Source organism: Haliotis cracherodii, unplaced genomic scaffold (genome assembly GCF_022045235.1).
Source record: "Haliotis cracherodii isolate W230 unplaced genomic scaffold, xgHalCrac1.p SCAF_5, whole genome shotgun sequence".
Lineage (NCBI taxonomy): Eukaryota > Metazoa > Mollusca > Gastropoda > Lepetellida > Haliotidae > Haliotis > Haliotis cracherodii.
The window spans coordinates 66,755,307-66,767,684 of record NW_027266308.1 but is presented as its reverse complement, the minus strand read 5'-3'; the positions used below and the strand labels follow the sequence as shown (position 1 = coordinate 66,767,684).

General features: G+C 41.0%; 1 protein-coding gene across 1 annotated transcript; it reads left to right on the top strand.

Moving 5' to 3' along the window:
* Window positions 1-5,458: 5,458 nt before the first annotated feature.
* Window positions 5,459-5,863, top strand: LOC139443849 (uncharacterized). The gene has a single exon (XM_071224748.1). It carries the CDS (start codon window positions 5,459-5,461, stop codon window positions 5,861-5,863), a length of 405 nt encoding a protein of 134 aa, XP_071080849.1.
* Window positions 5,864-12,378: the final 6,515 nt, after the last annotated feature.

Sequence of the window (12,378 nt, the reverse complement as noted above, 5' to 3'; positions counted from 1 at the left end):
AAAATGGACCTCTCATCCGCTCAACATTTGATTAGTTTACATCTGTATTTGTGTGTGGTGATACTTTTTTAAGATGTCAGCACGTTGTGTTTCTTTAGGGTTATATTTGAATATGACCAGACACCTAAAAGTAACAAACACTGACTGTCCTTTAATTTGTTCTGTCAACAGGTCTACGCCCTGCGAATTGCCCCTCATTTCTCTGGTATTATGTCTATGAATTATGACAGCCCCAACATTGTGGCGTCACGAAACAGTTTGGAATAAATGCTTGTAATTATATTGCAAAGTTCTGCTATTTGTCAGTGTTGAATAATGCACAGTAACCACAACAAAGCCACACAGTTAAAACCTGTGTTCAAGACTGCCGTCTCATGCACAAAGAATAGTCCAATTACCATTAGAAGAACAAAACGCCTGGAGTAAAGATGAATGTCGACGAAGTTACATCCCTGTGACACTGTGAAACATTGTCGCGAAATTGTCAATCTGTATCCAATTGTATCAGTTAGTATTAACTAATTGCGAAGAGAGAACGTTCATCAGAAAACACAAACATCTTACAATGGAGCTCATACACAGGTCAAGTGCATCCATTGGTGTGTCAGTGTTCAAACGTTCCACTGCATCCTTGTAAACTGACAGGTCAAGTTATCACTAATATGTTAGCAAAGTGTTTCGCCAGTGGGCGAGATATTTTAATAGCGCTATAAATAAGTGGAATAAAGGCACAGTGAGTATAATTATGTGTCATGATACTTGACAAAACTTTATGTATTTGCAAACCAGTTTATGCCGTTGGACGAAATATTTCAATAACGCTATAAATCAGCTGAATCAGCCATCAAATCTGGTATCTGGAGTGAAAGTATGATTAAATATGGAAGTAGTCCGTCAGTGTTTACGTCATTTCAAGAACACGGTCTCGTGAAAAACGTACGATCGTCAAAATGTATCGTTCATACACTTATGAACGTCAATTTCCGGTCATGTGATCGATCTCTCGTCCAATGGAAAACCTGAATGCAAACTTCAAATAATTTTTTTTTTTAAACAACAGTCAGTGTCAAATATGAACATTGGAAAGGTGTGCAACCCTGACCTCGAAGTGATTAGTGTTTTCGCAGCACGAAGTTACGGAACGAGCTTCCATTTACTGTTCACGAGTGTATTGCAACCTAAGACGATTGTCTGTGCTGGGACGAACAGTTTGCTGTAATCTATACTTATTCGAAATCGTCCCTAATGTTTCAGCCATAAAGAGCCGTCGTGTGGCAGGAGTACTGCTGTGCGGCATTTGACAGCAATACCTTTTTTGCAAATTGTGAGTGTGAGTGTGAGTACGACTTGAAATAGAGCAGGACATACTCTTTTCGGGAACACCTGGTTTTCTGTGATGCCTTTATATGATTTACATCACAATTTTGCTTTTCATGCCCAATGGAAGCTGTTTCGTTTGACAATCGAGACTGGTTATTCTGTGAAGTTGATTGTATGGTAAAACAAAATACACAGAGGTGTAATATAACAAATAATTAAAACATAATCAAATGTGTGGTTTACATGCAGTTATTTGCAGTCTTTGTGAGTTCACTGTAATTTGTACAACAGACATGTTCGTATTTGTATGTACATTTTGATGGTGTTTACTGCTGTATTATTATGCTGTCTTTATAATAAGATGTATGTAATTATATTCAGAAGCAAATGACCAAATGTTCTCACAATACAGCTGTGATATAACATTTTAAGCGTTTTCTACATCGGTAAAACAGTGTAAAATGTTGTCTTACCCTCCAGACAGCATCTACCTCTGTATCCCTCTCTACACCTGCACCGCCCATGAAAAGTACCACCGTTGTAGCATATGTTGTTACATCCTCTGCTCTTTGACGGGGGGGTAGCAAAATGACTGCATCGCTTATGACAGTAATAAGCTTGCTCCCCCAACAAACAACAAAGTGATGTTTCCCTCGTTTGAAATCCACCGCCACAAGAGTGGCTGCATGCTCCCCACTGTCCTGTAGTCCAGCCACAGTGGTCTAGACAGAGAGAGGCTGAGGTTTTCACAAGTGTTGATATGATGACAACTATCATCAAATATGGAGTCATTCTAAAATTGATAGAAACATATGCTTCGTCAAAGTCTGCAATACACGTGTGATGCATACCGTCCCCTAAACGCGGACTGTTGCTGTCACACAAATATGCATTTGTTCGGCTAAAACACGTGATCGTTGGGTGCGACTCTTGTCTGACAGCACAGTTCAGAGCTCTATAGTACGCGTACCAAATCAAGGGACAGTCTCACACGGAAAACGTGCATGCTGTTACAAATGTTGCTAACCATCAGTCAAACGTATTTCTTTGTATGGGAACTATTACTGACTTTTACACCATTTGAATGCTATTGTATATTTGAATTGACCCCTTTCATACAATCGATTAGAGTATAATCTTTTAACAGACCCATGAGAATATATAGTAGATATATTTCTTGACATAGGTTCACAATGGATCGTCTTGTTACCTATCGAACATCGGACTACTGAAAATGATTCACCAATACTTAAAACCCAATGGAAAACATTTAGAGAAGTATAAAGTACAGTGTATGGAGTAATCAACCCCATTTCTCATCCTCGGACTGACTGTTTTAATCACCTAGTGCTAATGAAAGAAACACACCCAGCATGGTTTTGTGAACATGTTGGACACAGGTCTAGCACCACCTGTCCCGAAAAAAAGCTGGACAGACAGAGATAAATGCACAGACAAACATTGTTGAGCTTCTTCCTTAAAGCAAGCCGCACTTTCTAAATACTATGCAAATTGGAATGCTATGATCTGTATTATTATAATTATCCAAATTTGTCTGAACAAAAATAAGAATAAAATATAATGTCTCTGTGTTGATCATCCTAAAGTTTATTGTCAGACATTGAAATTGGCTTCACACATTGTACCCATGTAGTGAATCGAACCCGGGTCTTCGGCGTGACGAGCGAACGCTTTCACCACTGGGCTACCTGACTTAAGTGAGAGGCGTCAAACCCTAGAGCCTTAGTATTGTTGATGTTCATTATCCACAGTAACATGTAGGCTCTCTAATCATCGAGGGTCAACCAATATTTCTCGTTCTTTTGTGTCAATTTCCCATACAGTTATATGTTAATATTTTCAAAAAGGCGAGAACCCGAGATAGCGACACTTGGCTTATGTCGCGATCTCGCGATGTCGCGTTTTTCTGCCAATTACCCATACAGTTATCTTGTGGCTCATTCATCTGATTTTTTTCGCAATTCTTTGTGTAGAGTTGCGTCCCTTGGATGTGCCAGAATCCTACAATGGTAGGTTTCCACCCATTTTAAAGGGGCACTGATCTACAGCAATGCCCTGAGACTGGTTGTCGCCTTTGTTATTGTTTTTACCCCGTGGGTATCCGGATGATATAGCAGAAATCTAGACTAGTTCGCGACCTGTGCTGCGCCATTCGTAAGTGCATGTATCGCTTTTATTGATAGTATTTCATTGTTGGTATATTGTTTAGCCAAAATGTATAAAGTTTCACTAAGGCAATTTTTTAAATGGCTAAATATTCAGTTTACAAATTGACTGAAAATCGGTCCATTTATGTTATTGTTATTACGAATTCCAAACATTTTTATGTTTTAATTTCATCACCCAGTGACTGAAAATGATAGGATTAAAAGAAAACAAAATTCAAAGTACGTTTCTATAGTTTTGGCTTCTAATACTAGAGGGGCGGTCGGGTAGACTAGTGGTTATTGCTTGAATATTGCTAAAAGCGGTGTAAAATCAAACACACTCACTCACTCTAATACTAGGATAAATAGTCTATTGTGATGTTTTAAGTCCTTTTGAACCTCTATCTGGACTTGAATTCAGTCAATTTGTATATTCCTGAAATAATTAGACATTTCATAAATTGCCTGAGTGAATCACATTTTACACATTGAGTGTAACATATACGCCTACAGGAACAAGAGGAACAAAAATGATTCTATTCAATGCAACAGCAAATGAATGAAAACAAAATGCAAATATAGGTGCAAAGCAGCAATGGCGGGCTCCAAGTTACACTGTTCGAATTACACCCATGTTCGAATCCTCAAAGGGTTTCCTTGTACCAAATCCGTCACATGTAGGCACAACTTGCAGTGTATCGCCGCTACGAAATTGACGTGTGCTAAGTCTGTTCTAAACCCATTTCTGACATCAAACATGTTCGAATCCTCAAAGGGTTTGTTTGTACCAACTCTGTCAAAAGATAGTCACCGTTTGCAGGACATCTCCGCTACGAAATTGGCGTGTTCCAGGGGTGTCCCAAATATTAATCAAATATTACCACCAAGTGTTGTTCCATGCATCCAAGAACAGAAAATAATATGCATATGATACACTAACTTATCTGCGCAATCCAAAATCCGAAAACGCTTTCACTCCTGGGATACCATTTTTTTAACTATTAAACTATAACCGCCTGGGGTATTTCCAAATAATGACATCCGATGAGCTTCAATCGTTCTTATTGTCCGTTTGTTTAGGCTGAAGAAATTAATTAACATGCGCCTTTGTCTGAGATTCATAGATTACATGTTGCCAGTGTTCTTGAAAACGGTAGCACAGTCTCTTGTCACGCTCAGTTGGGTCAGCGAGCTAATCGACTTACGGCAGATAGTGAGCCCAAGCTGGCAGTGTTATGCCACCCTGACACTTGCACGATTTTTGTCTCTGCAATGCCGCGCAATGCGTTGTGGCAAGGCGTGCCATTTCGGTAGTACGCAGCGGAGCGTAAAGCCGCGTTTGCGCCCTGTTGGCGCACTGTTCACGCATTAGTTACACAATGTCTACGCAATGCACGGCAAAAAATGGGCCACACTGAAACGCAGTGGCACGACTTGTCGATGCATAGGTTAAGTATTGTTCGCGCATTTTTCACGTCTACCGTACCGAATGTCCCATAGTGTCACACACGACTCGCATAGTTCCCATTGTTTTCCCGCATCTCCACGCATTGCCCCAACGACTTCGCGCATGCGTGAAGTCGTCGTGGCAATATTTGGTCCCACTTTTTCCCGCTTATGGGCACGCTTCCAATCCCGCTGTTGGCGTATGTACAAAAACTCCAAATAGAAGAGATGCTTCATTCCTTGACACGCTGTGGACGATACAACATGCTGAATATCAGAGACACTGTTATTGCAGAACAGAGAAGGTGTCTATATATGTCAGCTGCAGGACTATTACTTCTTGAAGAGCATGAGAAAAGGCAGTAAGAGCAAGAGGAAGAGCATGAGAAAGAAGAAGAGACAACCCTAACTAGAATAAGGAAAGCAAGGAATGGTTGGCTAGAAAACATCAGTTCGGACATTATGATCAGCTCTTGACAGGACTCCATAAGAAAGATCCCAGAGGCTACAGGAATTACCTGAGAATGATATCCGACCTGTTCCAAGAGATGGTGGAGAAGTTAACCCCTCACCTTAAGAAACATGCCACATTCATGAGAGAACCGCTTGAAGTTGGACTCAAGCTGGCCGCCACCCTCCACTTCCTAGCCACTGAAAATTCCTATCCAGGTCTACAGTACAGCTTCATACCAGAGGTGTGCAAAGCAATCATTGAGGTCTACAAGGACGAAGTGCTCAGCTGCTCCCAAACTGAAGAAGAGTGGAAGGAGGTTGCTGAGATGTTCAGCTCCAGATGGAACTATCACAACTGTCTGGGGGCCCTGGACGGCAAGTACTTTGCTATGAAGAAGCCACCCAAAGCAGGCTCCCTCTATTATAATTACAAAGGGCTTCAACAGCATTGTACTCATGGCAGTTGCAGATGCTAGGTATAAGTTCTTGTATGTTGATGTTAGGGCAGAGGGTGGTGCCCCATTGAGCCAGTTCTTCTGTCTCTTGTCATACAACTTCGGGTAGTCTTTTACATATTCTGCTGATTTCATGGTACACTAATCTGTCCAGTTATACTCAGGAATGTTTATCTTGGACACTCTGTTTCTCTCCTTCTGTTTTACTGTTTTACTTCACTTGAAGTTATTACAGAGACTCAAATAGAACTGTATCTACCACGCTTTTAGATTACGCGAGTCACTCACAATTCACTGATGTATTATTTGTGTATTATATTCTTTTCAAGTATTTATGCATACACTTTATTGAGATCATGTATGTTCTATGGGCTATGGCCTGAAACTTGGAGGAAATAAACTCTCTATATATAAATAGAACTGTCAAGTTGTGTCTGTGGAGCAACATCCAGGAGGAAGGAGGAGAAAGAACCCTCTCCCTGTCTGCAATCTGTGTCTCTTGCTCTGTCCCTGGCCTGTCCTCTTCCTGTCTCTTCTGCACTGGTCTTCCCCTTCTTCTAAGGACGTTCTCCTTGTACGTCATGTTGTTCGTTTGCTGGCAAGTTGCAGAATGGCCAGGACCCGCTTACATACGCACTGACGCGAGCGCCGTCGTCGCTCATTGGTCGGGAACTACGCGCGAACAATGCGTAAACACTTCTTGAGCAGTTCGTGCATTGCGCGAATGGTTGGTGACGTGCGCGACCTATGCGTGAGCTGGGCGTTCTATGATTACGTGAACAACTGTTGAGAACACCCTAACGACCGCATGATCACTCCGCGACACGCTCGAATGCGTGAATGCGCGCCCACAACGTGGACAGTTTGCGTGGCATGGCGTGTCAGAGCGAGCAGTGGATTCCCATGGCACGTATTGACACGCACCTTCGGCAGTGTTCGCGCCGACTTCGTGCAGTCTTCACGCATGGTTCACGCAAGTGGCACCCACATGTCACGAAAATTGATGCGTGCCGAATTATTTAACATTTCAAAATTCTCTCTATGACAATGGCACCCTTCACACACTCCTTCCCGAAGACTTTAATCATTGGCACGCCGAAGGGCGAGCCATTGTGGGAACGAAAATCGTGCAAGTGTCAGGGTGGCTTTAGACAGCCGAGAAGAAGATTAGTGCCCCTTTAAACCGACAGGCCGGGATTTAACTGAAATATAAATACTGTTCAAAGATGTGTTAAGGCAAACTCTAACTTATTCAGAGCCATGCCGGTCCCTCAGGCTGGATATTTGGGGTACTTTTCCAGTATAAGCATGCCTGTCATTTGGATGTTAAGGCCGCAATAAATTAATAGTTACAGTTTGATTGATATTTTAATAACATGGGAGACAGGAGGCATTTTATTTTTAACGTTTCATTTTGTTCTTATCGACCTACTTTAGGCATATATGTACAATTGCTGTCGATGGGTGCTATTCACATGCGTCATGTGTGTTCAGTAGGGCTACGTGTACAGAGTATTTTATCAGGGAGGAACATAGGAAAGTAGGAACACTCATATTAACGATACTTCTATTTCTAGGAATTTGAGGGCATTAGAATAATGTAATGTTTTGTTGTCAGGCGAGAGCGGATGAAAATCTATTAATTAAAGTAGCGAATATGGTATCGTATAAAAAAACATCGGAAAATATCATTTTAACCGAATGCTACAAATTGGTCTGTGACAGTTTTATTTTAATGAATATTCTAGCCGTGTATACAATTGCCTCTTTGAGATACTCACTGGCTTGTGATTATTTTTGTAACTGACAGTGTAGCCGCCAATACCTGCAATACTGCTGATGTGGCTTTAAGCAATATTAATCACTCACTCACTGACAATGATAGTTTCGTTTCCAGCTTTCGGACACATCACTATCATTTGACATTCATGTACACAATTTCTTTTGTTAAATTATATTGAGCATGTTGAGGGTTTTAATATAAAGTACATAGGAAAGTGTCACAACGGGAGACTACCCTACTCTATTCCACATAGGACTTTGTGGTTGTAAATTACATAGCATTTTCAAGCTCAAGTCATAATTTTGCTCAATGCTACTTGGAGAATGAAGAGCATGAAAGAAGCCTGACCAAAAGACTACTAACGTGCGCATGCGCCTTGACCTATGATTTAACGCATGCGCATGGACAGCGTCTAAAACGCGAGATCGCGAGATTGGCCAAAATCTCACCTTCTCGTGTTTTGGGCATATTTAGCTTGTTTCCAAAGGTCGAGATCGCGAGAATGCGAGATCGCGAGAATGTCCCTTACAGTATTCCATAGGTCCTGGAGATTTGTTTTTTTAAGGTTGTGTATTTGTGATACTTTGTGAGACTTGGATTTCTGTATACAGGATATCATCTAGTGGATCATGAATATGACGATTTTGTTATGATATAATGAAGTTTTGATACAATGGTGAGTTTAAAGTTTCCGTCAAAATCATCAAACTGGTGAGGCTTTGCCAAGTCCGAATAATAGTCACCCCACAGTTTACATATATAAGCTGAAGAAACAGCACTACGTCCATTGTAAACTAATTTATCAATAACTGGACTCTTGCGTCTCAACTTACGAACATGTTTATAGAATGTATTTATATCGGCTTCACATGTCTTTTCTAGTTCTGTACTTATTTCTTTACGCTGTTTAGGTTTTGATTTTCGGTGTAAACGTCTAAATTCCCTTTTAGCATTTTTATAGGATTTGTATAATCTAGAGTTTCCTCCCCATGGTCTATTATCCGCTATCCATTCTCGTCTGGCCACCCTCATTTCATAGTGGACGTTTGTTATATAGTGTCCGGGGACCCAGAGGGGCACCTGTATGTAATATGAGGAGGCAGGGACATTCGTTGTATGAAGCCTGACCCCAGGGCGACAGATGGCCAAGAATATGAGAATGCTAATATGGACAGGATGAGACCTGAGTGAAGCTCCTAAACAATGTACAGTGTATAGTGCATTGACGTGGAAGGAGGCGTTGGGAAAATGACTTTGTACAGATTGTGTATATAATATGAGATTATTCATTGTTGACATGCATGTATTGAAGTGTATTTAAGTATTAATGCCCAAAGATGTCAATGTATTGAGGTGAAGATTACTATCACTTAAACAGCTTACCACAACTTAATATCATCCAATGTGCAATGGACGAGTTGAAAGTTTTAATGACACCTTGAAAACCATGCTGAAGTGGTTGAGTGCAGAGCAACCCCAAGACTGTGATCGTTATTTACCAGCCCTGTTATTTGCTTATCGTGAGGTCCCACAGGAAAGTTTGGGATTTGCTACATTTGATTTACTGTATGGTAGGATGGTGAGAGGTCGAGTTCAGGTTTTGAAAGAATCATGGACAAAGGATATCCCAAATGAAGAGACTAGGACTACTTATCAGTATCGATTTTGTGTGGACTTCCGTCGGATTAACCAGATCACAGTTTTTCACTCAGAGCCAAAAACTTTGACAGAAAGTTTATTCACTCGTCTTAGCAAATGTTACACATATTCTTAAATTGACATAAACAAGGCTTATTGGCAGATTCCCATGGAAGAAGCAAGTAAAGCATGTACAACTTTTGTTACGCCAGATGGGTTGTATCAATGGACTGTAATGCCATCTGGGGTTGTGAAAGCCCCTGCAGTGTTCACGAGGTTAATGAGGAAGGTGCTTGGATGAAGAGCTCATGTGGACAGCTACATTGACGATATTTAAGAGGGGACAGAGGAATGGTCTGAACATATAGATAACTTTTGAGCTGTTTTAAGTCATTTATGGTAATTGGGTACCATACACTGCAGTTTTTAGGCCACACTGTCGGTGAAGGTGAGATTTCTCCAGACAGGAAAAAATTAGACAAAATCCTAGAACTCTCAAGGCCGACCGCAAAGAAACAGGTACGAGCTTTGATTGGTCTATCTGGGTATTATCGCCGATTTATCCCAGATTTTTCAGCTCTTGCAGTACCCCTTACTGATTTAACCAAGAAAGGTAAGTCCAAAATATATACTGAACCGCAAAAGAAACGTCACCTTGGATAGATATATAAGAAACCTTATTTGTCCAAACAGTGTCCCACATGTACTCAATGGGATTTAAATCATGACTAGGGCAGGCCACTGCATGGTTCTGATGCCATTCTGCTGGAGGAAGTCTCTTGTTGTTCTCGCAGTATGGGCACGGGCGTTATCATGCTGAAACTCATGGTTGCGGCGATGTGCCAAATGAGGTATGGCATGTGGTCTCAAGACTTGATCGATGTATCGAGCTGCTGTGACACCATTGCCTCTCCATGGACCGATGTACTGGAAGACCACATGGCTGACCCTCTGTGCAAGACCAATTCTACCCCACACCATGATCCTCTGACCACCCCACGAGTCTCTCTCAACAACACAAGCATCCAAATAACGTTCCCTATGGCGTCACCAGACTCTCTCTCTCTCTCTGCCATCTGCTGTTGAGATACAGTAACGGCTCTCGTCTGGTGGCGCCACGCCAATGCTGGTGCTGTGTTGCCCTCTGAAGACGATCCTGGCGATGACGTGGTGTCAGAATGGGTCCTTGGTGTGGCCTGTGACAGTGGAGGTGTTTGCTCGTCAATTGTCGACGCATGATGTACGCATAAATGTGTCGCTGTTGTGTCCCCTTGGTCTGTCGAGCAGTTTCCGCAGCAGTAACAAAGCGATCTTGAAGATGCTGTCGCACAATCTGACGATCCTGACGTCGGCTGGTGACCCTTGGTCTTCCACTACGTGGTTTGTCATCTGAACTGTTGGTGGTCTGGTACCATTGCTTGAGCCTGTATATGGTCCTTATGTGGACTTGAAATGCATTGGCTACTTGCCGGGTGGTTTGTCCAGCTTGCAATCGTCCAAGGTCTTGTTGTCGCTGATTTCTTGTCAGTCTTGGCATATTGTAGTAATTCAATAACGAAAGAATGTTATATGATCTGGATTTTTATAGGGCAAGAAATAGGGGAACGCATGTGCATTTCAGTTTGCATAGCACTCAACTATACTGAACCGCAAATAAACAACACCCGAAGTAACATTGCAAGTTGTCACTCAAATATCTGTCATTGTCAATTCCTAAAATTTAACATTACCTTGTCCGGAAAAATGAATTTTGATGATAAAAAAAACAAAGTAGATGACAATAAAACCAATCGACCAAACGCATCACAGCAACGGCCATGGTAAAGCGATGCACGTGAGTTCCATGACATAGAGTCTGTGGTCTGTGTACCTATAAGTTAGCCTCAATGATTCAGAGTCAAAAGGCATGTTTCAATGCTGGTCCAATATCTTTATCAAATTCCAATGCCCTCTTTGCTGATTCGTTTCCAGTCTTGTATTGTGTTCAGTTACATAATTTAAACCAAGCTCATGCAGTCTAATGCATTCCCCAGATCTGCCTTATGGAATACAGATCTTGCTTGAAATGAATGAATTTTAGTAAAAAAGCTTATACATTCAGTAAAGCATTACTTGGAATTGTGTTAAAGCCAAATTTGATTGAAATGTTTGCAATGAACAAATGATACTGATATTGTGGACAAACATTTGACATTTTTTTAATAATACATTGTAGCAATTAGGTTTATATGAATTTGGACCATAAATATAAGTGAGTGTGAATCGTATCCCCTCTACTCATATGTCTCGTATGATAAAATTTCACCTTAATGTACTCTATGTATTTTAAATTATACAATATTAATAGAATTTCTACACTGCTAGTATTAGATTTGTAAGGAGCTACAGTGCATTCTTAACCCCATTCATCATGTTTTCTTTGTCTTCAGAACTATGTATACATGGTAAACATATATTAGAGCACTTTATCTTCTTATCAATTGAGAACTTCTTTACGTTTCCTTTACTCGGCTAAGCATCTACAGTTTTCCGACACAATACTTATTCTGTCATCTATTCCCATCAAATGTTGTAAACGTATCCATGGTTGCTATGACCTTTCAATCAAAATGGGGAGGGCGATGAATTTGGGAACTGTGGAGAAGTAGCCAAAAGAGAAATTAGTGTTGTTTATGCTTTGCATTCGTAATAAATTAGGAGACAATGAACATGTTACTTGTTCTGAACTATGCGTGTACATTAACTTACCGTTTCAAGCCCATGAGATGTTTTCCATTGAACATAGAATCCATAGTTTCCGATGAATCATACTTGAATGCACAGATTGATAATGCTCCCCGCCATGGTTGTCGGTACAGATAACACGCGTTTGCACACAGTAACCCTACTGCATGCCCGTGTACGACTAAAACAGCATGAGAAAGCATTGAGTACAACATATCGGGCTAAATGGAATGAGGACTCAGTATAAGTAATGTCCGTTAATAAAACGTGGATTTGCTAATGCACATGGAATATATGAAGCCTGACCCCACGGCGACAGATGGCCAAGAATATGAGAATGCTAATATGGACAGGATGAGACCTGAGTGAAGCTCCTAAACAATGTACAGTG

Bases quoted from the DNA above. Each gene is read 5' to 3' on its own strand.
- LOC139443849 (XM_071224748.1), top strand. From the start codon at position 5,459: ATGATATCCGACCTGTTCCAAGAGATGGTGGAGAAGTTAACCCCTCAC.